The 27231-nt window shown below is 38.7% G+C and overlaps 2 protein-coding genes across 5 annotated transcripts in view; both read left to right on the top strand.

The window, feature by feature from the left end:
• Window positions 1–27231, top strand: part of LOC123516438 (mitochondrial potassium channel ATP-binding subunit-like) — a 103720-nt gene that overhangs the window by 436 nt on the left and 76053 nt on the right. For 3 of the 4 annotated variants that reach the window (XM_045275719.1, XM_045275717.1, XM_045275720.1), the window contains exons 2-8: window positions 6839–6963; window positions 7300–7378; window positions 8450–8557; window positions 13142–13315; window positions 23471–23635; window positions 24423–24568; window positions 24738–24813. In XM_045275719.1, coding sequence (XP_045131654.1) covers window positions 6905–6963; window positions 7300–7378; window positions 8450–8557; window positions 13142–13315; window positions 23471–23635; window positions 24423–24568; window positions 24738–24813 — 807 coding nt within the window. In that variant the 5' untranslated portion in view covers window positions 6839–6904. Of the gene's footprint in view, window positions 1–108; window positions 189–6838; window positions 6964–7299; window positions 7379–8449; window positions 8558–13141; window positions 13316–23470; window positions 23636–24422; window positions 24569–24737; window positions 24814–27231 lie in introns of all 4 variants that reach the window. The other variant, XM_045275721.1, reaches the window with a different exon arrangement.
• On the top strand, window positions 688–1479 carry LOC123516735. Its single transcript, XM_045276338.1, has one exon. The coding sequence runs from the start codon at window positions 688–690 to the stop codon at window positions 1477–1479; it is 792 nt and encodes a 263-aa protein (XP_045132273.1).

The raw sequence follows: 27231 nt of genomic DNA, 5'->3' as shown, positions 1-27231 counted from the left end.
TTAAAAATTTGAGACAATTATAGTAAGGAAAATTAGGAAAATATGTTTTGCTTTGTCATGGTAAATATACGGTACCATTGCACTGGCTACCATGTCTCGTACCCCTAGGTTTAAGGTTTCCTAACCCTTGGGGGTACAGGTATCCCAGGTTAAGAACCACTGCCCTAAGGAGTGTCTCTTAAAACAAGGTATGGAGAATGATTGGATTATGTAATATGGCTCCTCACCAAACCTTCCATGGAGTCCTGCTGGACAGGATCACCCTAAATCTGGATTAAGTTAAAAAGAAAAAAAAAAAAAAATAGGATCAAGGCACTTGACCCAAATTCTAGCATGGGACCTGGTGGTATACATCCCAATTTACTTAGATCTTGTCCTGCTATTGCCCTTGCAGTTTGCCTATTATTTGAAAAGTCTTTTGCCGTGGGAAAACTACCAATGGAATCCACTATTAATTCCATATTCAAGAAAGGCTCCCGCTATACCCCATTAAATTACAGACCTATCAGTCTTACATCTGTCTGTTGTAAAACACTGGAACAAATTATCTTTGAATCTCTCAACAATTTTCTGGATTCCAATGGGATTCTTTCAAATGACCAGTATGGATTCTGACAAGGCAGAAAAGTAGATGACCAGCTACTACTTGTATACAATGATGTCACCTCCTGGCTGGACACAGGATACATGGTTGATGTTGTACTCTTCAACTTAAGTAAAGCCTTTGATGTAGTCAACTACTCTCTTCTTATAGACAAACTGAGGCTATTGGGAGTACATGGTCCTCTACTGTCATGGATCACAAATTTTCTAAATTTTCTAAATTTTCAAAAAAATGTCCTCAGTGGAGTATCCCAGGGATCAGTCCTTGGTCCCCTCTTATTCTTAGTTTATATCAATTTCTTGCCAACCTATATCCATTCAAAATGCAAATTCTTCGCAGAAGACATGAAAATCTACCTAGAGCTACAGAGAGTTCCTCTTTGGCTGGAGACACAGAAATTTGAAACAGTATACAGAGTCGTGGACTCATGGAGTCTGCACTTCAACCTCAATAAGTGTGCTGTGCTGCATTGCCAAAGAGCATCAACAGATCACATCAACACTGGCCCACTACACTTTTATATGATGGACACCATTGCCCTCTCTATTGTATCTACCCATAAAGATCTGGATATTACAGTTGACTCTACCTTGAAATTCCACTGTCACATCTCAAAGACTGTAAAGAAAGCAGCAGGTCTGACAAATAACTTGCTGAACTCAACACTCTGTCATGACAAGGATTTTATGATCACCCTGTTCAAATCTCATATCAGACCTTTACTAGAGTTCAGCTCTATTGTATGGAACACAGGATACCTGGGTAACCAAAAGCTTCTGGAATCGACACAGCGGAGGTGGACTAAACAAATCGCAGGAATGACCGATCTTAACTATGCAGACCGTCTACAAACTCTGAACCTCTATTCCATCTAAGATAGACTAATCAGGGCAGACCTTATTAAATGTTGGAAAATATTCCACAATTATTCCTTCATTTCACCTCAAGATCTCTTAACCCTCTCTACAACAACACATACCAAAGGTCACAGATTCAAGATAGCCAAGCCCCATATTTCACTGGAGTGTAGATGCAGATTCTTCGGTATCAGATGTATTGATATCTGGAACTCCTTGTCTGACGACACTGTTAGTTGTGACTCAATTAGTTCCTTCAAAAAGTACCTTCATATTCAGTCAGGCCAAACACTCTTTGAGTATGTTGATTAATCCTAACCACTATTCCTAGCTGTTTATTTTCTGAGCATATGGCACACTACTCAGCTCTTTCTCCAGAGATTATAACTCGTGAGGTACATAAAAATGGGCTGGCGTGCCAGCAAGTTGTCAGCTTCCCTTATCTACTTAAAATGAATCTCCCTTGAGCAGTCCAGTCTTGAACAGGGTAACCAACCAGGTGAGTAAAACAGGTGAGTAATGACTGCTTTCAGAAGTTTCACATTACTTACCAAGGTAAATATCTACAAGTTTTTCCTCATTATCACCACACCCCTCCCCGAGAACAACATAAACTAGCCAGGGGGCTGCGCCAGTAAATTTTAACAGTTACACCAACAGCTTATTTCTGGATGAAAATAATGTTTTCTGGTAGATTTCGACCTGTTTGGAATGAATATGCACTTCATTTCCATCGTGAATCCATTTTTTTTTTTTTTTTTCACCTTCCTTCTATCCCTTATTGAAACATGATTTTTAAAAACAAAGCATTTTTTTAGTATATTTTGATCTGTTTTGAATGAATCTGCACTAACCTAACTTAGCTAACGTAGCCTAGTTGAGTCAACAATGCACCACTTATACATCTTCCTCAAAACAAAATTAACTTTATCTAAGACAGTTAAATGAATCTAATCAAAGCAAACTAACTTAACCTGATTGGCAACACTAAGAAATTAATATAGCTAAAGTCATTCCCTTATTTCTTTTCGTAAAATCAGGCGATACAATGGATATGATCAAGGCAACACCCTGCTTGTTTCAGACATCTTTGATAGTCTGATTCAAACAGTTGCTCTTCTCCACAAACTGCTCTGATCGGCCAGATTAACTTTTATTGGTCAGTGGCTGCATGCCCAAACAAAACTACTAATCACCATCTTTCATTTCACACATGTGCAGATATTGTGACTATACATACATACGAACGAACACATGTAATAGCGTCCCTCAGTGCCCAGCAGTCCATCATATGGATGGGTGTTACTCAAAATGAAAAGCTCTATAAGATGAGAAGGGTAACAAAAGCCATATTGCTGTTGATTTAAAAGTAAAATGATACCACTGCACCTCCTGCAGACTTCTACCTCCCCCTCCAGGTTACTAACCATACTGTAATATAATCTAACCTAACTTTATTCCTGTTACATTTAGCAAAAACCAAAAACGTACCAAACCCAACATTATAACCTAACTGGGGGGCAGCTGCATCCCCCACAGGCATCCCCTGGTTATTAGCCAAACCTTAATTTAACCTACCCTAACCTAATTTTAACATATGTACAAAATGTAACAAAGCATTGGCAGTGCTGCTTACCAATAACAGCAATGCTTACCATAGCCGCTCTCTCCTAACTGGTTAACATAGGGCTACCACGCTGCCCTGCTTGAAGGAAATCACAAGAATGTCTGGTATCTAGTATTACTCACAATTTTGGGAAAAGAAATCAACCTGTGATACACATACAAATCAAACAGGTCTCTTACATTTTCAGTGTAGTGGTAAATGGTAATAGAAATATAAAAACCTGAATTCACAGTCAGAGCAGTGGGTGTCCATGATACAAGCAGCTTAGCAAATGGTGGAAACTGACATGGTTAACAAACATCTTCTTCCAAGAAAAACAAATGCAAAACTAAACCTAACTCCTGGCATTATGGGCTCTCATTGGATGTCCTACAGTCAAACGTCCATGATTGGTTTTGCCGTGATATGTCATTCAAGTAACTACCAGTATGGTGGGCTCTCATTGGATGTCCGTGACATGTGATTTATAGACACCACAGTTCCTGTGGTACTCATAATGCCCTATTAATGTAAACAGTCATAAGAAAATGAGGAGGAAGACAGGAAAACTGCTTGCAGAACTCAGTTTCTAATGCAATTTGATTTTTTCAAAGCATCACTACAATTCAATAAATGCCTTGCACTTGAAAAAAATCATAAAAGTGAAACAAAGTGAGTATATTATCATAACATGCAGTCTTCTCATTTGCTGCTGAGGGACTAATAGTAGACACCTTCCATTGCTAAGAAGTCAATGCAGCTGCCTTTCAGTTTTTCACCTTGTTCAAGAGCCCTACTTTTGCATTACATGGTCAGATGATGTATGAAATCTTAGTATTACAAGAGTTTATCGTCAGTCTCACTGACACAAGCAAAAGAGAGCATCTCTGAAAGTAGACATCTTTCTGAAACTTTCTTCTATATTAATTTAGTATTAATACTATAGTCAAACCACGCTATGGAGTCACTTTGGGTGGGGCCGGAAAACGGGACTTCCCTGCTACGGTGTTGCCAAATCTCTCCCAGTACTAGGGCAATTAGAAAGGATTACAGATCGCCTGATCCTTTTAAGTCTACACCACCCCACCACCACCCACCTATCTCTCTCTCTCTCTCTCTCTCTCTCTCTCTCTCTCTCTCTCTCTCTCTCTCTCTCTCTCTCTCTCTCTCTCTCTTTTCTAAGAAGTAGTCATATACGTTGTATATAAGTTCTTTCTCTCGGCTGTGTATTGGTTCACCACGATTCGTGACGCTTCCTTCCATCTTGCTGGGTGGGTGGCCAGGTGATGAATAAATGACCCTGACCCACCTTAATCCCCGACCCCTGACCTGCCTGCCTTCCCAGGCCTACCTGACAACCCCGCAAAATAGCGTTGCCACGTGTCGTGCTATTTATGTATGTATACTAATTGTTATTATCTATATTACAATACTACAGTGCATTCATAACACTACAAACCCTTATTGAATCTAAAAAAGTATTTAATGGGAAATAAAACATAAGAATAATTAGTAAATAGGTGACGAATGACACGGAGTGATATGTGTTGGGGCTGATTTGGCATAGTGGCGAGCCGGGGATTTACCGCAGCGTCCACACCCAAAGTGACTCCATAGTGTAGAAGGACTATAATAAATCAGTTTTGCATTAAGTTATGTTAAGGTTTAGATAGAATGCACCAATGGTTGTTTATGCATAGAACACAAAAATCTCAGCATTTAGAAAAAATCCTTAAATCTTGGGATTTGGGTAAAACTTCAGAATAGGGCTGCCGCCTTAATAGGACCACCAGCCCTCTCCCAATGCAAAGAAACTTGGGGACTTGCTGGGAAAACCTAAATAAACCCAAAAAGTCTAAGAAGCCAAATTTGGTTAAATTGGAAAGAAATCCCTAAAATATTGATAAAATATAATTCAAGCTAACTAAACTTAACCCTTAATCAAACCTAACCTATTCTAATATAATGTAACCTAACCTAGCCATAAGGTGTTCTGCCCATTCCCCCATTGATCCCCTCGCAATCCATTACAAATCTATATTAGACTGCTACGGGTTACTGGAATAGTACTTAAATGTATTAACACATGTGTATCAGTATGGTGGAGGAGTGCAGTACTGGAGATTGATGTATGATAGTTTAAGAGGGAGATAGAGGAAGTAGAACACAGAAAACCTTTCTGATAGTAAAGGGACTTGAGGAATCTACAGCAGAGCAACTTGATGCAAAGTATCAAGGTTATGCTTATTTGGTAAAGGAGATTGTTAAGAATATTGGGAGTTCAGGAAATGTTGATCTCAAGGCACTAGTTAGATTGAACCCCACCCTGATGAGTACAGAACCAACATCAAAATAGACCCAGGCTGCTCAAAGAAGTATTGGGAAGTGAGGAATTGAAAATTAACATTTTAAAAAGCTAGTGAACAATTGAAAAGTCTTGAGGACTCTAGGAAAAATTGTGTGCGTATAATGCCTGACAGAACATTTAGAGAGACAAGTTCATGCGGAACTTGTAAAAAACGGATACGATAAACAAGGAACTAATGAACATGGGTGTCAAGGTCAGGATCTGGGTACTATACAATGGAAGTCTCCTGCATATTGCCATACAAGATCAGAATTAAGGCCAACAGTTGAAAAGTTTAAATGTATCTACATTGATGTGGATGGAAATAATACCTTGAATAAGAGTTATACATTGGATATCATAATTAAAAGGAAAAGCCCACATGTAAATGGTTACAGGAATAAAATAAAGTGCAAATAAGTTAACTTTCACAAATTTTATACTGTGATCTGTATACTCCTTACAAAAAACATAAAAATGGTGATGGTGGGAGAGTTATTAGTAAGTAATGATATTGTTTCTACTGATTATGAAGATGTTATTGAGGAACACACTGAAATGGTATCTTGTATAATTAATCTTGAAGGTGATAATATTTTGCTAGGATGTATTTACTTACTGTGGATGATAAGTACTGAGCTGTATTGTAGGAGTTTTGAGACTTCTCAGTAATTACACAATTATTTACACATTGTATACAGGGATTATGGAAATATTTAAACTAATCACTAATTTCCAGACAGTGTCTTTATTTGTCAGCAAAGTATGACTTTTTAAAGCCCATGACCAGAGAGTATGAGGTGATCTTTCTTTCTTGCCCCCCCCCAACCCACCCTCTCTCTCTCTCTCTCTCTCTCTCTCTCTCTCTCTCTCTCTCTCTCTCTCTCTCTCTCTCTCTCTCTCTCAGCTCATACAGTATTTATTGAAATGTGATTTCATACAATAACTTGTTATTACATTAATACTACAGTTTTCCAAGGTTAATAGATTTTTCATAAGGTAGAATGCTAGAGGTTGTTGGCCATCATATAGGTAATAAACCTATACTATACTTCAGGAAACCTCTACTTGAGCAAATATGGTCCATTAATATGACAAGCATTTACTACTTTCCTCTACACAGATACCTTCCAGTAACAAGACACTATGAGCTTAAGACTTCTTCCACTGCTCTCCACTTAATTTGCATAACATGTTTACTCCACAGCTTAGTGAATATAGATCCAGAAAGTTTTAGAACCCTTAAATATAGTAATGATATATTTCTGTTGTAGTGAATATCATATTAAACATGAGCAAGAAAAATGATTTATTTTTGATATTCAGACTTTTCTTCTCCTTTTTATATTTTTTATTTTTAATGGAAGTGTGCTGCAGTTTTGTCGAAATGTAATTTGTATACTAAGTGTTGTTTTGCACTTCAGGAAGTAGCAACCTAAAGTGACCAGGACCAAGTGACAGGACAGAGTTCTGGCCAGTGCAACACCAGCATGATGTTGCTGGGATGTGGATCTCCAGCTCAACAGGCCTTGGCGCAAGTGAAGCATGGGTGAGCCTCCTCTTGGGTGAAGCCTATTGATTTATTTTGTAATCTTGTATGATTTGTCATGAGTATTGTAGTTCTGTTTTTGCTTTTGAATGGACATCAGTGATTTTTTTCTCTCTCTCTCTCTCTCTCTCTCTCTCTCTCTCTCTCTCTCTCTCTCTCTCTCTCTCTCTCTCTCTCTCTCCAGTTTGGTCCTGAAATTGTGTTAAAGTGAATCTCCTGACAGATATTTAATTTTTGGCAAAAATCTCTTTTAGACAACTTATCCTTCTCTCAGGTCAGTTTGTCTTTACTTTCATTATTCAAAGCAAGGTATGACATTGTGATATTTATTTTCAGGTTGTCTCTTGTCAGATCATCAAAAATGTGTGTTCGTTTTCCTCTGAGACAAGGAAGAGTTGGGAACTTTAGAAACTTAGTAAGTAGAACAGATGATGGAGTAAGTGATTACATAACAAAAACTTGGTAATTAAGCAAATGGTTTAGATATAAAAAGAAGGTAGTCAATAATCCTTTTTATTTCCTAAAGTAAAAATGCCTCCTGCATTTATAGATTTACAGGTATTGTCTTTTGGAATTGATAGGTAAAGAAGTGTTGTGGACTTGTTGTAATAAATTTAAATGGTATGTGCATCGTTTGAATGAGTGAAATATTTTTAATGTAAATAGTAGATCATGTCTTAGAATGAGAAGTAGCGTGCATGAATGATTTAATGTTTGAATAGGGCTGCATCAAGAATGCGTATAATGTCTTTTGTTGTTATTGTTTGTGTATACAGTATGGATGTTTGCAATGAAGTGAATGTTGAGTGTAGAGTCAAATCTAAATAGAGCAGCTGTTATTAGCAAATTTGATCCTACACTGGAAGTTTTCAAGAAAAATTGAGACTGGTAGGAAAGGAGTTTGTAATTGTATGTGAAAGGAGGATGCTGAGAGTGACTGAGGCTAAGAGTAAACTACTGAAGTGTTCAAGCTTGGTAAGTGATAAGACTGAATTCAGTTTAGAATGGTAAGTTATTTGCTATCTTACATTTAAAACAAATTTGTAATATTTTAATCTTTTGTTCACACATTTATTAAAGCTTTCTTTTAACCGAAGTTATGTATATAATTGGATAATTTATTAATTTATTTATGCATCTTATGTATTCAATCAGGTTTGTGGTCAGTAAAGTATTTATCTAACTATCTTTCTGTCTATTGTTTTATCTATCTGTGTGTGTGTGTGTTTCATTTGTGTGTGTGTGTGTGTTTGTGCATATATATATATATATATATATATATATATATATATATATATATATATATATATATATATATATATATATATATATATATATATGTATGTATGTATGTATGTATGTATGTATGTATGTACGTATGTATGTATGTATGTATAAAATTTATTTATTTTTATCATGGCAGAATATCTCCATATTCAAATTTAACATTGCATGTTAATGAAATTTTTCTCATGGCTTCTTTCAGTCCGTGAGTGAGGCAGCACAAACAGTAAGGGGCAGTGGATTGCCTGGTGGAGGTGTGTCTCTCCTCCTCAGAGTATCCATTGGGACAGGATGCTTTTTCACTATAAAGGTAATGGATCATATTCCTCCATTCTCCCTCACCAGATAATGATATCCTCTCTTCAATGTTCACATCATCTATTCCTTTGAATATTATTTTCCTCTTTTTTATTTAATTCCAGACAATTGAAACTTTTCTTTTAAAGGATGTCTATCTTATACTTTGTGTCATTTTGTCACTATTTTTTTTTTATCTCCTCCAGTTTCTCTATATTAGTTACCTTTGCTAACCTGTAAGTGTAATCTATTAATTAAAGAGTTATAGTTGCTACTGCTTTATTGATAAATAGATTATCTTACTGCTAACTTTTATTATATGAATTCACCTTTGGTAAGTATTTTGGTTTAAAAACCTCACAAAACAAACTTGGAGAGCTGATTTTTTTTTTTAATATGTTGTACTACATACATAGAACATTCAAAATCATTACAGCATGCCTAGATCAGATGATAAAGACAGTGCACTCAGGTGTGTGTGTGTTAATGTTGTATTCAGGGTCTGCACTAAAACTCATTTATTTTGTCCTCTCTACAAATCTATGCATTTGTCCAATTTTTCCTTAAATTTTCTCACACTAACAGTTGTAACCACCTTGTCACATAAACTATTCTAGAGGTCAGTGTATCAATATAGGAAACCATGTTTCTTTATGACACCGAGACATTTACTTAATCTCTTGTATGTGTATTTACCTAGTTGTATTGTACAGAGTTCGAGTGTCCTGTCGCCATGTCTCCATTTATCCAATTTTTCTTTAAAGCTATGCACATTATGTGCTGTAACAACTTCATCACTCAATGCATTCCACTTTTCCACCGTTCTGTGTGGAAAACTGTATTTTCCAACATCCTTCACATACTGCCTCATCCTGATCTTTTCATGTCCTCTTGTCCTTCCATCTTCTTCTTTGTCTATCTTTTCAATATCATTTACTATCTTATACATTGTTATTAGGTCCCCTTATTCTCTTCTATCTTGTAAGGTTGGCAGTCCCATATCCTTCAGTCGTTCTTCATATGTGAGGTCCTTTAATTCCGGCACCATCTTTGTAGCAATCTTCTGTATCCTTTCCAGTTTTCTTATATCTTTTTTAGAACTCAAGAGACCATACTAGTGCTGCATATTCCAGCCTTGGGCGTATCATGCTTGTGATGATTTTTTTCATCATATCTTTCTTTATCCATGTAATGAAATGCCACTCTTATATTAGTCAACATCCTATATGATAGTCCAAATATCTTATCTATGTGTTTATCAGGGCTCACATTTTCTTGTATGATCACTCCAAGATCTTTTTCCTCTTTAGTCTTCGTTATTTGCTCCTCTCCCATCAATTCCATACTGGTCTTCTCATACTCTTTCCTAGTTCCATTATGTGACATTTCTTGGCATTAAACTCCAAATTCCACTTCTTGCTCCATTCATAGATCTTATGTAAATCTTCCTGTAGCAGTATACAGTCCTCTCTGGTTTTGATAACTTTTAGCAACTTTGCATCATCAGCGAATAAATTCATATAGCTGTTTACTCCAATGTGAATATCGTTTACATAAACTTGAAACATAATGGTGGCTAACACTGACCCTTGTGGCACCCCGCTAGTTACTTTACTCTAAGATGAGTAAATAATCTCTTGTCCATTCGAGCAAGGTTCCATGCAGTCCTCCTATGTTCTCTAGTTTCCAAAGAAGTCTTCCATGAGGGACTTTATCAAATGCCTTTTTAATGTCCAGGTATACTGTGTCTACCCATCCATCCCTTGTCCCTCCCTCTCCTCCTCCCTCTGACTATTTCATGTCTACAATCAAAATTCTTCGTAATGATGTTTTCCATGCCCTTGCTGGCCTAAACCCTCGGAAGGCTTATGGACCTGATGGGGTCCCTCCTATTGTTCTCAAAAACTGTGCTTCTGTGCTTGCACCTTGCCTGGCCAAACTCTTCCAACTTTGTCTATCGACTTCTACCTTTCCTTCCTGCTGGAAGTTCGCCTACATTCAGCCTGTTCCTAAAAAGGGTGACCGTTCTAACCCCTCTAACTACCGTCCTATAGCTTTAATGTCCTGCTTGTCTAAAGTTTTTGAATCTATCCTGAATAGGAAGATTCTCAAACATCTGTCACTTCACAATCTTCTGTCTGATCGCCAGTATGGCTTCCGTCAAGGTCGCTTTACTGGTGATCTTCTGACTTTCCTTACTGAGTCTTGGTCATCCTCTTTTGGAGATTTCGGTGAAACTTTTGCTGTTGCGTTAGACATATCAAAAGCTTTTGATAGAGTTTGGCATAAAGCTTTGATTTCAAAACTGCCCTCTTACGGCTTCTATCCTTCTCTCTGCAACTTTGTCTCCTGTTTCCTTTCCGACCGCTCTATTACTGCTGTGGTAGACAGCTACTGTTCTTCTCCTAAACCTATTAATAGTGGTGTTCCTCAGGGTTCTGTCCTGTCACCCACTCTCTTTCTATTATTCATTAATGACGTTCTTAACCAAACTTCTTGCCCTATCCACTTCTACGCTGATGATACCATCCTACATCTTTCCACGTTCTTTCAGAGACATCCAACCCTTCAGGAAATTAACTGATCATGCGGGGACGCCACGGAACGCCTGCCTTCCGATCTTTCTAAAATTTCCGATTGGGGCAGAGAAAATCTAGTTTTCAATGCCTCAAAAACTCAATTCCTCCATCTATCAACTCGACACAACCTTCCAGACAACTATCCCCTCTTCTTCAGTGACACTCAACTGTCTCCCTGTTCCACAATGAATATCCTCGGTCTGTCCTTTGCTCATAATCTTAACTGGAAACTTCACATCTCATCTCTTGCTAAAACAGCTTCTATGAAATTAGGTGTTCTGAGGTGTCTCTGACAGTTTTTCTCGCCCCTCCAACTGCTTACTCTGTATAAGGGCCTTATCTGTCCCTGTATGGAGTACTCTTCGCATGTTTGGGGGGGGGTTCCAGTCACACAGCTTTGCTTGATAGGGTGGAATCGAAAGCTCTTCGTCTCATCCACTCCCCTCCTCTGACTAACTGTCTTCAGTCTCTTTCTCACCGCCGAAAAGTTGCATCCCGTTCTATATTTTATCGCTATTTTCATGGTAACTGTTCTACTGATCTTGCTAACTGCATGCCTCCCCTCCTCCTGCGGCCACGCTGCACAAGGCTTTCTTCTTCCTCTCATCCCTATTCTGTCCAACTCTCTAATGCAAGAGTTAACCAGTACGCTCAATCATTCATCCCTTTCACTGGTAAACTCTGGAACTCCCTCCCTGCATCTGTATTCCTGAATTCCTACAACTTGTCTTCTTTTAAGAGGGAGGTGTCGAGGCATTTGCTCCCATAATTCTGGCTGACGGTTTTGGCACTTTTTGTACTCTTTGGAGAGCCAGCGCTCAAGTGGGCTTTTTTCTAACTTTCTTTTTTTTGCCCTTGGCTGGCCCTCTTCCCTACGTAAAAAAAAAAAAAAAATCTCTGCTTTCAAGTCCTGCAATAACCCTGGAGTAGAAGCTTAATAAGTTTGATACACATGGCCACCCTGTCCTGAACCCAAATTGTCTGTTCGATATGACTTGCTCCTCTTCTAGAAATTTAACCCATTTTACTTTGATAATTATTTCACATAACTTCCCTACAACACTTGTAAGTGACACTGGTCTGTAGTTCAGTGGTTCAGTTGCCTTTCCTCCTTTAAATATCGGTATTACATTGGCTTTCTTCCACTCTAGTGGAACTTTCCCTTCATTTATTGAACTTTTAATTATTTCCCAAATTGGCTCCTGTAATTACTATTTACATTCTTTTAACACCCAGCCTGATAGATCATCTGGTCCCATTGCTTTGCTGACTTCCAACTTGTCCAGTTATCTTCCAATATCCTCTTTATGAACTGTAATTTCCTGTAATCCTTTGGCAATTCAATGTCCTATTAGGTTCTGTGAAGTCATCTTCAGTGAATACCGTTTTGAAGCTCTCATTCATTATTTCACACATTTCGTTCTCTGTTTGGTATGTCTTTCCTTCTTTAATTATTTTTTCAATTGTTTCCTTATTCTTTGTTTTGCCATGTATAAACTTGTAGAAAAGTTTGGGTTCATCCTTGCTTTTATCCACTATATCCTTCTCAAACTTACTTTCTTCCTCTCTCCTTACTCTAATATATTCATTTCTAGTATCTTTGTACTGCCAATTATTATAGTCATTTCCCTGCTTTTAAAGTTTCTTCCATGCTTTATCCTTTGCCGTTTTTGCTTGTAAGCATCTAGCATTGTACCATGTATGTATTTTTTTCTGAACTCTATAAACAGGAACAAACTTTTTTACTCCTTCATTGTATTCCTGTAAGATTATGTCATATTTCTCTTGTACAGTCTTCCTGCACATAATATTACTCCACTCAATATCAGCAAAATAACTCCTTAGTTTTTCAAAATCTGCTCTTGCATAATTTAATCTCTCTCCTTTATAGTCCTTTCTGTATCTTATCTCATCGTCCTCCTGCATTTGCATCTCTAATGTCACATGATCAGTGTCAGTGAATGAGATTCAGTCATATCTTTTTGATTACTATGTAAACCATTATTTAATTCTTACAGGCTTTGACTACTCCAGTCTTCAGTGAGTGTAAGGCCCACAAACCAGCCAAAGAAATATATGATCGAAGGCTGGGAGCTGAGGACAGTAAGGACACAAAAGATCCTCCTTTTGACTGGCTTGCTTTCTGGCACTTACTAAAGCCTCAACTGCATCACTTCTTGGCAGCTGTAGTAGTAAGTCCCTTAGAATAAATTGAATAGAAGGGATGGAAGTTACACCATTCACCAGGTGTTGTTGTTGGGTGATAGTAGGGAGGAACTTGGTTCAAGGACATTGAACAGAGTGCTAAGCTCTCAATTTCTAGCTGACTACCTGAATTTTTAGCAAACTTACACTTCTACATGAGTTGTTATTTTCTCCAAGTTCCCTTTCAGTTGAAAATCTGATGTTATATTTGAGACACCTTTCTTTCTGTCAGAAATCTGTATTTTTTATAGCATCTTTATTATCTCTCAAAAATTCAATATGTGTCTTGGGTTACGAATTTCATTAGTTCCATAACATAGCTCATATCCTGAAGCCTGCAAGATATTGGCACTTGGCAGATTTGCACTTCCCTGCTAAGATGCCACCTTTAGGATGGGGGAACACTTTTGTCTAGAGAACATGCCTTAATTTTTACCTCAGTGGCAATGCAGAACAAAAGTTAGAAGGATTTCGAATACACACCAATTTATATAGAAAAAAGAGAGAGAAAGAAAGGCAGAAACAGAGGGTAAGAAGGTGGAGGTGGGTTAGAGAAAGAAGGCAAGTCCTTGATCTATGGAAAGGTTGCAATAGTGTAGAGGTAGTCTACTTTGACCCTGACAATCCCTTGCCTTCATCACCTCAGCAAAGTCTTTCAGGCAGTCATTAAATGCTTATTAAGGATGCCAATGAACTACATGGGAATCGGCCATTACACCAAATGGAACACTGTATTTTTAATTCATCTATTTTTGGTAAGACAAATATTTGTTATTGTACACTTCTTAAATAATAATTCACTTTTTTATTTCAACATTGAGCATAGAATAAGGTTGTTTAAATGTGTAAAATATTTTTCCATTATCAAAAGAGAATGTATTACTGAAAAAGGGAAATCACTGGGGTTAAGGGTCTCGTAGACAAACTGGTCTTAGTAATGGACAGCCCCTCACCCCTGAAGTGTCCGTTATCTCGAGGTACCACTGTATGTATTATTTATTTATTTTGTTTACCCATTTTCATTTATCATAAGCTGTTTTGAAATTTGCATTGATTGTTTCTCCTGTCAACTCATTACTTCTGTTTCTGTGAAATGTCAAGAATGTTTCTAAAGTTACAATAATTCCTCAAGGCACCAGCAAAGATGAAGATCATGTTGTACGATGTGGTGGTAGTGTAAAAAATGCTTCCTTACTTCTGTCAACAACATATGAACCTTAATGCCCCCATTCTATTGGATGACAACTGTTGTGTGCCTTTGCTGCACCACAAAAATGGATAAAACATGTTGAGGTCATGTGGAAAATGGAAAAAATTTATTTTAGTGGGACTGCTGGCTTGCACTATGATATCTATTTTTCCTTGAATTTTTGACATTTTGTGGGCTACCACAATGTCCTCACCACCACCCTAGGGGTGATCAATAGGCCTCCACTGTGCCTCCTTTCAATACATTTAAAGTGATGTTGCCATACATTGAGCCTTCTTTGAATGCTCCTCTGGCAATCTTGGCCTTCCCTGAGCTGAAGGACTCTTTGGCATCCTGTTAGACTTGTATTTATAAGAGCAGAATCTGGTAACAGCCATTATTCACATCTCGCACCTGCTTTGGAGAAGATCGTGCTACTACCATGAACAACAAATCAAGTCCTGTGCCATGCAGCGTTATGAGAAGAGTGAATGTTATGAATAAAGTGCATTAATATAAAATAAATGGATGGATAATAATGAATGGATAAATATGTAAGTAGATAGGAACCTAAATTGATAAATAAGTAAATAGATAAATAAAAATCAATAAGAATAAATGAATAGAAAATACAGTGGACTGTCAGACTTCAAACACCCAGGAATTTGAACAATTTAGACTTCAAACCAAAAATTTCAATAAATTTTACCCTTGGAGGGCAGACAAAATTTGGACTTTGAAAAACTCTAAGGCAGCTGAATCCTGCCGAATCAGGGTGATGCTAGCACCATCAGCAGGAAGTAAACATCGGTTCCCTAGTTGTCATCTTGCTCTTATTCGCAGCTGGGGTCAGGACATTTGACCAGTTTTTCATTTGACTAAAGTCACTTAACCAGGTAGGATAGTTGAGTAATATTTCATATAAGTGCAATGATCTTGTAACTAACAAAAATATTTCTCAACTACTGTATTGACAAGGTGTAACAGACATGAAACAAAACAAAGTTTTCATTGAGGTTGTATTGAGGTGTAGCCTCAAATGCAAAGATTAACATGAAATAACCAACTATATTAGTACATACATAATGCCAAGTCTCCCTTGCCCTCCCACACCATCATCTACATGTTTCATGAAGCTTGCCACCAAAAGATGGATTCTGTCCAAGTGAGGATTGAGTGCCCTCTACCTCCCATAGCTCAGTCCCCTTTTGTTTCTGCTGTCTTTGCCTCCCTTTCTGTCCTTTGTTGGGCAGCCAAGGTTTTTACCCTCAGGGATACCAGTGTCCCTGCTCAAAGCTGACCTTGCTGGTTAGGGTGGGGCTTGTAACCCTTCCTTGTGAAAAAGTCCACAGCCACTACCAGAGTTAGAGGTAGAGGTCAAGGTCGAGGCTTTAAGCACGGCGGAGCCTCTAGCCATGATCCCAATCCGGTTCTGCTGGGGGGTCCGACTGTGCAAACCCCTCAAGTGCCAAGGCACCAGAGGGGCCTGCCTACTCGTATGATGGATGCAGGGGAAAGCTTGCAAGATCCCTGTGTCTTGAGAGGGATGGGAGGATCCCCTCACCCTATTTTTAACTTTGGGGGTGCCAGTAGGGTTGCAGACGTGGTGCTTGCCTGTCAGACCATTCCTGGGGTAAACCTTCGGAGGGTTCTACATGTAGGCTTCTATAATGTCCTGAGCCTCTCAGAGGATCAATGAGTGTCTCATCTATCAGATGAGCTCAGTAGGCTGAGGGTGGATATGATAGGACTCTGAGACAAGGAGGCCTGGCAGTAGCAAGACCAGTAGCAAGGGTTTTACTTACTATTGGTCTGGCATGAGCAATGGTTATTATGTCAAGGGGGTAACCATGGGCGTCTCCAGCAGACTGCAGCTGTCTGTTGTAGAGGTTACTTCGGTTGATGAGCATATAATGCGACTAAGGCTGAAGCACAGTCTAGGCTTCATGTCTGTTGATGCAGTATACGCTCCTACCGAGGTGTGTGAAACTGAAGAGAAGGAGACATTCTATGCCAAACTTGACACTGTACTGGATCAGTGTCCCTGTCCTGATGCACTTATTGTCTTGGGTGACTTTAATGCTGTCACTGGCACTGAGAGAGCTGGCTACGAGTTATGTGTTGGTCCCCATGGCTCTGGTACCAGGAATGATAACAGCTCTTTCCTTTTGAATCTTGCAAGATCCAGAAGGTTGAGAATTGCAGGTTCTTGGTATCAGAGACCAGCAATCCACTGCTGGACTTGGTATAGCAATGCTGGAGGGGTAGCAAAGGAGATCGACCATATCCTTGTTAGTACTCGTTGAAGGATCCTTAAGAACTGCAGAATTTTTCTGAGTTCCGAGTTCTTTGCATCTGATCACAGGCCTCTTGTTGCTGCACTCAAGCTGCATGTCAAGTCCAGAAAACCTCCAAGATGTGACCAGACTGTGTTTCACCTTGAGAAACTGAAGGACTTGACATGTGCCCAGGAGTATGCAGTGACAGTCTCCAATCGGTTTGGAATGCTCAACGCCATCGAGGTAGAACTATGGGATACCTTCAAATGTGAGATTATTGAGGCTGCCAAGGAATGCGTTGGGGAACACCCAAGGTCATGGAGTGGTTTTGCCTCAGTAGAGACACTGGACAGTATTGAGGAGAGTTGCACTGCCAGACTTGCTGGAAACTATGACCAGTACAGGGCTCCATTACATAGGACTAGACTTCTCCTTAGGAGAGACAAGGAGAGGTATGTCAGGGGTCTTGCTGAGGATGTAGATTGTCATTTAAATGCTAATGACCTCTGACCTGCCTATCGAGCCCTGAAGAAACTCCGCTCCAAGTCTACATCTTAGGCGAGCGCTATCTGAACAGCAGATGGTCACCTTGTATCGGATGCAGATGGGCAAATGGCACATTGGGCTGAGTACTTTGAGCAGCTGTTCACTGTGGATCCTCCAAGCGGACAGCTCCAAACTGCAGGGTTACAGATGCTGGATGCTGATCCATCCATTGGCAAAACTACACCCTCTATTAATGATGTCAAAGAGGCTGTGGCAAAGTGGAGGGGTGGAAAGGCAGCTGGCATCTGTAACATCAGTGCAGAGCTGCTCAAAGCGAGGGGTGAGGCCATAATTTGTGGGTTGCATTCTGTCTTGATTGCTGTATAGCATTCAGATACTATTCCCCCTGACTGGAAAAAGGGATTGGTCATCCCTATCTGGAAGGGAGAGGGGACTATCAGGACCTCAACAACTACTGCTGTATAACACTGCTTAGCATACCAGGCAAGGTGCTTGCCCATTTGGTGTTGATGTGTATCTGCAGTCACCTGCTGAAACAAACACCAGAGATCTGAACAGACTGGGTTCACACCCAGTAAGTCAACAACTGACCTGATCCTAGTGCTTCACGTACTAGTGGATCGCCGACGTGAGTTTTGACAAGGGATGCTTGCAGCCTTTGTCAATCTCAAGGCGTTTGATTCAGTGCATCGAGAGACACTCTGGGATCTTCTGCGTCTTCGTGGGATTCCTGCAAGGATTATTGTTCTATTAACTGGCCTCTACTCTGGGACTATGAGTGCTATGAAGTGTGGAGGGGGTGTGCCCAGCTTCTTCCCTGTGAATATGGAAGTGAGGCAGGGATGTGTGCTTGCTCCATCACTTTTCAACATTTGCATGAACTGGGTACTAGGCAGAGTTGTAGGAGTTGTGGAGCATCTGTTGGCAGTACTGAGTTTACAGATCTTGTTTTTGCCGATGATGCAGTAATCTTAACTGAGTGAGTGGAGGTTCTGGTAATGGCTCTAGAGGCACTGCATGAGGAGGCAAAGCCCCTAGTACTCCAGGTTTCCTGTCCCAAGACCAAGGTTCAGGTGTTTGGAGGCTTACTATATGAAACAGTACAGTCTGTCCATGCGTGTGGCGAGGACATTGAGATTTCGGAAAATTTCACGTACGTACCTTGGTAGTGTAGTGTAGTGCATAACAATGGTGTGTCAAGCCAGGAAGTTTTACGGCAGATATGCCTGACCCATGGCATTATGGACTCACCTATTTGCCGCTGTCGGTACCTGTGCAGATAGACGAAGATTCAGATCTTCAAGTCACTAGTGATACCTGTCTTACTCTACAGTTGTGAGGCATGGATGCTGAACACTGATCTGAAGAGGTGAATTGATGTCTTTGGTACTAGATGCCTTCGCAGGATCATGGGGTACCACTGGTGTGACTTTGTGTCAAATCAGCAATTGCTCCATAAGAGGCCGATTACCTGCATAGTCTGTCAACACCAACTGCGACTATATGGGCATGTGGCACGCTATCTGGAAGCCGATCCTGCATATCAGGTTGTCTCCGAAATGGATAACCCAGCATGGAGGAGGCCTAGTGGACATCCACAGAACTCATGACTGTGGCAAGTGGATGCCTCTTGCTGGGAGTTACTTGGCACGGGAAGGGAGCCTGCATGGAGACTTGCGAGGCATGACCACCTGGAGTGGTGCCATAAGGCAGGCGAGGCAGTGCACCCCATGGTGTATGCTCCCCATGATTGATTGATTGAATTCTTATTTACTTAGTAAAAATCTGACATCTTGGAACGGATTAAAATGATTTCCATTGTTTCCAATGGAGAAAACGGTTTTGGATCTCATACTATTCAGACATGGAACAGCCTTCTGGAATGAATTATGTTCAAAGTCTGAGGGTTCACTCTACATGAAATAAAATAAATAAATAAAAATGAAAGAAAAATAGATAGATAAGAAAAAAATTTAAATGAAATCAATGAATGAATAGAATATATAGAACCGATAAACAAATTGCCTCATCTTCATGATCTTACCGCTCCTTGTACGCCACTTGAAACTCTGTTATGTGCCACCCATGCCTCCCTACCATGACCCAATTTGACAACAATCGAGCTGCGTAACTTTTCAGCCTGTTGAAAATCTTCAAATTGTGACCCTCTCCACCTCCTATCCATGACCCTACTGCCTCCATGAAGATCTTCCTGTCTCTTTCCTGCCTCCTCCTGATAACCATGAATGACCAAGTCAATTTTATGTATGCAAAAGGATTGCACAACAGTTTTTTTTTATTTTAATTTACAGTAAAACCCACTTAAGTTGGACCTGAATAAGACAAATATCATACAAGTCAGACACTTTCAGGATTTTTTTTTATACATTCTAACCCAAGTGCACTGGTAGGCATTTTTTTGCTCTCTGACTGAATATTTTTAAGCCATTATGCTTATATACTGGCTAACTTACCCCTGATAGCTCTTACATCATCCGCATCATTTTAGAAGTTATCTGAGCTGTTAGAAATGTGAAATGGGCATATGTTCCATGGCACTGCCAGCACAAAGATCACTATTTACACATTTGACTTAGCAACCACAAAACAGTGTCTAGCTCAACTATTGCTCACATATGTTTTCAATGCATGTGTGTGTGTGTGTGTGTGTGTGTGTGTGTGTGTGTGTGTGTGTGTGTGTGTGTGTGTGTGTGTGTGTGTGTGTGTGTATTTACCTAGTTGTATTTACCTAGTTGTAGTTTTATAGGGCCTGGGCTTGACGCTCGTGTGGCCCCGTCTCCATATCTACACTTATCCAACTTTTCTTTAAAGCTATGCACACTCGTTGCTGACACCACTTCTTCACTCAAATTGTTCCACGTCTCAACACATCTTTGCAGGAAACTATATTTTTTAACATCTCTCAGACATCTTCCCTTCCTCAATTTTTTACTATGCGATCTTGTGCTTTGAATGTCATATTCCTCTCTCAGGATCAGTTTGTCATTATCCACTTGATCCATTCCATTCATCAATTTATAAACTTGTATCGGATCTCCTCTCTCCCTTCTCTGTTCCAGGGTTGGTAGATCCATAGCCTTTAGTCTCCTCATATGTCATCCCTTCAAGTTCTGGAATTTTTTTTGTAGTCATTTTTTGTAGTCTCTCCAACTTCCTTATGTATTTCTTTTTATGGGGTGTCCACACAACTCCTGCATATTCCAATTATTATAGTACTTATCAATTTCTTCATCATTTCTTTCTCCATGTAGTGAAACGCTATTCCAATATTCCTTAGCAAATTATATGTCTCTATGAAAATTCTATCTATGTGTGTATATATATATGTGTGTGTGTGTGTGTGTGTGTGTGTGTGTGTGTGTGTGTGTGTGTGTGTGTGTGTGTGTGTATGTGTGAGTGAGTGTGTGCTGTGTGTGTATGTGTGGGCACGCACCATGTATGTAGTATCTAGATATAATACATTACACTGACCATATCAACTGTTAGTGGTAATGGGCATGCAATTTGTTAAAAAAATGAATAAATAAATAAATCATTGGCTAATTCTGACTTTTGGATAACTTGGATTGGTCTTCTCCCCAATTAATCTGACTTATGGGGGGGTTGCTGTATGTAATTTTAGGCATTGTAATTAATTAGCTGAGAAATATGAACAGCATAAAATGGACATGTCAAGCATATTTGTATGTCTCTCATGACATCCATCCCTCCACAGTTTATAAATATGTCATTGTAACATCAAAGTTTTATGTGGAAAACCTAAAGTAAATAAAAAAAAAATTAGAGTATCATGGCAGTATTCTCTGAAACAGATGTTTTGAGGGATCCGCTTAATCATCTAGATATACATAGATATAAGAATAAACATGGATTTACCAATGCTAATATATGCAGCTATCACAAAATATTTTAATATATCTAATTTTCATGAAAATTCATAAAATGGTGCAGTTTCATGCATTCAAATTACAAGTATTTGATATCATTACCAATCTATGATACAGCAACAACTTGCTTTAACAAATCAGTTGGTTCTACGACTTTACTGTGTTATGTACATTTGCTTACAGAAATATATGTGTGTGAGGATAGTTCATTGTAAGATGAAAGGTTATGTGATACCTGATGGTTACTTTGCTTAGCCCTGAATTCATTGATTATAAATTGCTGCAGTATAAGAGGAATGAAGTGATGAGGCAAGCTACCATGCACTGGTTGTGTAGGGTGAAATGGAAGTTTTTACTTTAAATTAGTTATATGATTTGAATATAAATAGAAGCAAGTTTTTGTGATTCAAAGCCAGCAAGAAAATGCAAAGCAATGGAGAAACAGCTTCTGAAAATGTACACCCATTTTCCACATTTACCAATCTAATTTTATTTGTTACTCAGTTTGATTCTAATTGATATGAACAGTTAGTTTTTAGTTTGTAATTTCATGCAGAGATGACTTGTTAAAGGAGGTTAACCTCTTTACTCCAAGCAATAGAAAACGGCTTTCAGAAATATCTGGGCTGGGTGGGGGTGGGGAGATACCTGGTTCAGAGGTCTCTCTCTCTCTCTCTCTCTCTCTCTCTCTCTCTCTCTCTCTCTCTCTCTCTCTCTCTCTCTCTCTCTCTCTCTCTCTCTCTCTCTCTCTCTCTGGAACTAATGATGATAGTAAGTGATTTTTCATAAAGGTATGTAAATTGAGAAATAAACCCATGAAAATTTTAGAGAAAAGATTATATTTTACCTTCTCTTTGCCATTTTCTGAAAATGATAAGCAAGAGAAAATTTTCTTTTTTTATTATAAACTAATCTATTGGCACCATAAAAAAAAATCAATAAATATAATATAATTATTTCTAGCAGAGCGTATTGGTACTTATCCCGGTATAAGCGAATCATACATCTTTGTTATAATAATGCAAATCAAATAAGTCATGATATCATATACCACCTACATTCTGAAAGGTTTCCAGGAAAAAGAAACTCACCATCATAGCTGAAAACAGTCATGACGCAATATATACATCATCAGTTATGTCATGAATGCTCCAATGAAGCAAAATACATGTCATCATGTTGAAGGGGTTAAACTTCTATTATAGTATTAGACAGACATTGAGCAGGTAAAAGATGGTATAGTGAGAAGTATTAGTGTTTCAACTCTAGTTTTCCAACTTAAGATCTACGTAGTATTATTGTGTATTTATTAGTACAGCCAACCCCTGCTTAACGAAGGTTCACACAAATTTTATCCAGGTAATTTTTTCCAAGTTTGAAAGCCCCGCCATATCATGCAATCCAACAGGCTTTTGAATACACCAGTACCTCTCGTGGACAAAACGTGCATCACTCATTCCCCCTAGTTCAAAACAATAACAGCGTCAGCAGCAGCTTGTCTTCCTTCACTCTACATGCCACCAAAACGCCCTGCAATGTCGCCTAGCGTTGTTAAAAAGACCAGGAAGTCTCTTACTCTCGAAGTGAAGCTGGATGTTATTCACAGACACGAGAGAGGAGAAAACTAATAGCATTGCTTCCCACCATGGTTTGACTCCATCCATTTACTGTCTACCATTTTCAAGTCAGCAGACTCTATTAAGAAGGCTGGTGAGATCATATCTTCCTTGCAAGCTAAAAGAACCACCTGAAATCGTGACTCTGCAATGGATAAAATGGAAAGCCTTGTGGAAATGTAGTACATAAGTTTTGTATGCCTTACAATGATGCGCCCTTTGTTTACATTCCACAGGTTGTCAGCTAGCGTATTTCCCACTCCACTCTCCCTCCCTTCATAAATTTAAGATCATCAACATTATAAAGTTACATACATACATTAGTGTACATGATAATGATTTAGTCTTAAATTTAAACTGCTTAAATGTTTAACTTCATAATTTTTATTTTCATTAAACCTTTTACTGTAGTATGATGCACTCTCGCTTTGTTTACTCTCAATGGAAGCTCAAGTCAGGGATTAAACTTGTTATAATTGGTTCACTTAACGAAAATTCGCTTAACGAAGGTTTTTTTAGGAACATGACCCCTTCTTTAAGCAGGGGTTGCCTGTATTTATTTTATAAAAAAGAAAACTTGCAGTATTTTTGTAAATAAAGATTTTTGACATTTGACCATCCCAGAGTAAATGTGTCTTTTCAGAGTGCTCTAGTTGTCTCTTTGGCAAACATTCAAGTACCAATCTTGCTGGGAGAGGTGGTGAATGTGGTGGCCAGGTTTACCAGTGAGACAGCAAGGGAAAGCAGGAGTTTTCCCCAGGAAATTGCTGTCCCTGTGCTTAAACTAGTAAAATATTATTTCATTCAGGTGAGTAAATGAAATTAAGTGAGTATGTAGGTGAAACCGAAATATATTTTTTCAAGTATAAGGTGACATTTTATTAAAAAATAAAAATAGAGCTATTATTTATGAATCATTATATTTGTAGAATCGTATAGAAATAACAGATGTTGTCTGTGCATACATACATGTAATATGTTACTAGAAATTAGTACTTGTATTAGAAACATGAAAAGCATTAACTGAAAATTAATGAAGTTGTGATGAAAAAATTGAGAGTGACAGGAAACATTTGAAATGTTTTTGCTGTAGCTGTGTTTATTCTTAATTATTGGCTATATTCTTTTATTACGTGAATGTTGATGGAAGTGAATGGTGGGAAACAAATTGTTGAGCATTTTAGAATGAGATGGTATTATAGGAGGGTCGAGAAACTAATGACCATTCCCTTGGAGGATATTCCTGAAGAGAGAATGGTATCAGAAATGGATGGACAGAACGTTTTGTTCATTGTTGAATAAGGTGATGGCATTTCATAATTTGATATTGTCCAGTCTTTATGTGTGCAATGATTAATTGATTAAACTTAGATGATATAGACAAACTATTAAAATTGACAATTTAAATTGTCCCATGAAAAGATACATCTGAGAATGTTTAAATTTTCATTGTGACAGTATGCCTAGAATTAGTATTTAGAATTTATTTAGTGTGATCCTTGATTATGGAAAGGTAGCAATACTGAAATGCTCAAAAGATAGCCTGCTTTTCTGATTGTATTTCATGTGATTAATTAATGTATGGGTAACCACAGGCTGCCTTCACCCTCTCCTACATTTCCTTCCTAACACGCATGGGAGAGCGGATAGCAGATGACCTCCGAAAGCAGCTGTTTGCCACACTCCTCAAGCAAGATATGGCATTTTATGACCAACATAAAACTGGTGAACTAGTCAACAGGTAGTTACTGACGTATATTGTTGATACTCCTATTGTTTATTATCTTTAATTTTTCTGGGGATTTGGTAGTGGGGAAGTCCCATGAAGCATATGTGTGCTCTTTCGTATGTTCTTGCAGCCTTTACAATTATTATATAATATATTGAAGCCATTATATGCATTTTTTCAGATTAACTGCAGATGTACAGGACTTCAAGAGTTCTTTTAAACTTTGCATATCACAAGGAATGCGAAGTGTTACTCAGGTAAGTAAAGTTGCATGACTGATGGCTTATGAGTACACAAAGATTAAGCAGTATTTATTTGTTATATTTTTACATTTCCTCCTCCTCTCATCATCATCATCATCATCATCATCATCATCCAAATTGACAGGACTTCATTTAAAAAAAAAAAAAGAATAGAAAAGGAAAGGATAGATTATATACACCTTTCACTTTCTACTAAACTCTTCACAGATTGGACCAGCTATATGTTTGAATACTAACCTTATCTTATGAAGATTTTCAGCTTAAACAGGCATTTTCCTTCCTACATTAGAAACTTAATTCAGTGTCTCTTGATATTCATTTAGTGATCATACATTTGTCATTAATTCATTGTTAGGACTTTCAAAGATGAGTTCTGAATTTGTGTAGGTTAGCTTTTGTCATATCTTGAGCTTCACATAAAATCTCTCAAGTGTTTGTTACTCTATTTTCTTACTCTATTTTTTTTTTCTATTTTGTTACTCTCTTGTCTCGCTCACCTCCTTGAGCCTTGAGACATATGTTCCCTCACAATAGGTCATCTTTTCCCATTTCGAGGTGGCATCTGGCAAGCCCCGTGAACTGGAGGGAGGAAATGGTACTGCAAGTGATACTATGTCAGTGTTTTTTTTTTTTTTTTTTTTTTCTTCTTCACGTAGGGAAAAGCGCCAGTCAAGGGCAAAAAAAAAAAAAAAAGAAATATTAAAAGAAAAGGCCCACTTGAATTCTGGCTCTCTAAAAAGTGTAAAAGCATCAGCCATAGTTAGGGAGAAAGTGCCTCAATACCTCCCTCTTATAAGAAGACAAGTCGTAGGAATTTGGAAATACAGATGCAGGGAGGGAGTTCCAGAGTTTACCAGTGAGAGGGATGAATGATTGAGAGTACTCTTGCATTAGAGAGTTGGACAAAATAGGGATGAGAGGAAGAAGAAAGCCTTGTGCAGCGAGGCCACAGGAGGAGGGGAGGCATGCAGTTAGCAAGATCAGTAGAATAGGTAGCATGAAAATAGCGATAAAAGATAGAAAGAGATGCAACATTCCGGCGGTGAGAAAGAGGCTGAAGACAGTTAGTCAGAGGAGGGGAGTTGATGAGACGAAGAGCTTTTGATTCCACCCTATCTAGTAAAACTGTGTGACTGGAATCCCTCTAAACATGCTAAGAGTACTCCATACAGGGACAGATAAGGCCGTTATACTGAGTAAGCAGTTGGAGGGGTGAGGAAAACTGGCGGAGACGCCTCAGAACACCTAACTTCATAGAAGCTGTTTTAGCAAGAGACGAGATTTGAAGTTTCCAGTTAAGATTATGAGCAAAGGACACACCAAGGATATTCATTGTGGAAGAGGGAGACAGTTGAGTGTCATTGAAGAAGAGGGGATAGTTGTTTGGAAGGTTGTGTCGAGTTGATAGATGGAGGAATTGAGTTTTTGAGGCATTGAAAACTACTAGTTTTTTTCTGCCCTAATCGGAAATCTTAGAAAGATCGGAAGTAAGGCATTCTGTGACGTCCCTGTGTGATCTGTTGACTTCCTGAAGGGTTGGTCATCTCTGAAAGGACGTGGAAAAATGTAGGGTGGTATCATCAACATAGGAGTGGATAGGGCAAAAATTTTGGTTAAAAAGGTCATTAATGAATATAGAAAGAAAGTGGGTGACAGGACAGAATCTTGAGGAACACCACTATTAATGGATTTAGGAGAAGAATAGTGGCCGTCTACCACAGCAGCAATAGAGCAGTCGGAAAGGAAAAATGAGATAAAGTTGCAGAGAGAAGGACAGAAGCTGTAGGAGGGCAGTTTTGAAATCAAAGCTTTATGCCAGACTCTATCAAAAGCTTTTGATATGTCTAACGCTACAGCAAAAGTTTCACTGAAATCTCTAAAAGAGGATGACCAAGACTCAGTTAGGAAAGCCAGAAGATCACCAGTAGAACGACCTTGACGGAAGCCATACTGGCGATCAGACAGAAGATTGTGAAGTGACAGATGATTGAAAATCTTCCTATTCAGGATAGATTAAAAAACTTTAGACAAATAAGAGATTAAAGCTATAGGACGGTAGTTTGAGGGGTTAGAACGGTCACCCTTTTTAGGAACAGGCTGAATTCCTTGCAAGCTAAAAGAACCACCTGAACTCATGACTCTGCAATGGATAAAATGGAAAGCCTTGTGGAAATGTGGTACATAAGGGAGCAGTCACAGCCTACCCTCTAAAGACAACTCTCCTTCTTCACACAAAACTACATGCACTTACCACACATACACCCTTCACTCCAAATCAAAATTTAAAAGGAAAATGGGACCGGAAATAAACAACGCCTCGGAGTCCCCCTCTGGGGAGGGGACCAAAAATGTCCCCAGGTCAGACACCTCTCCTGTTGAAGACCACAAATGCCTTGACACCTCCCTCAACTT

Source organism: Portunus trituberculatus, chromosome 41 (genome assembly GCF_017591435.1).
Source record: "Portunus trituberculatus isolate SZX2019 chromosome 41, ASM1759143v1, whole genome shotgun sequence".
In the NCBI taxonomy this organism is placed as follows: Eukaryota; Metazoa; Arthropoda; class Malacostraca; order Decapoda; family Portunidae; genus Portunus; species Portunus trituberculatus.
Note: the sequence above shows the minus strand (reverse complement) of the source record. Positions and strands in the feature narration are given on the sequence as shown.

What these genes read in the sequence shown, in the direction of transcription:
- LOC123516735 (XM_045276338.1), top strand. Translation starts at nt 688, where the DNA reads ATGGTTGATGTTGTACTCTTCAACTTAAGTAAAGCCTTTGATGTAGTC.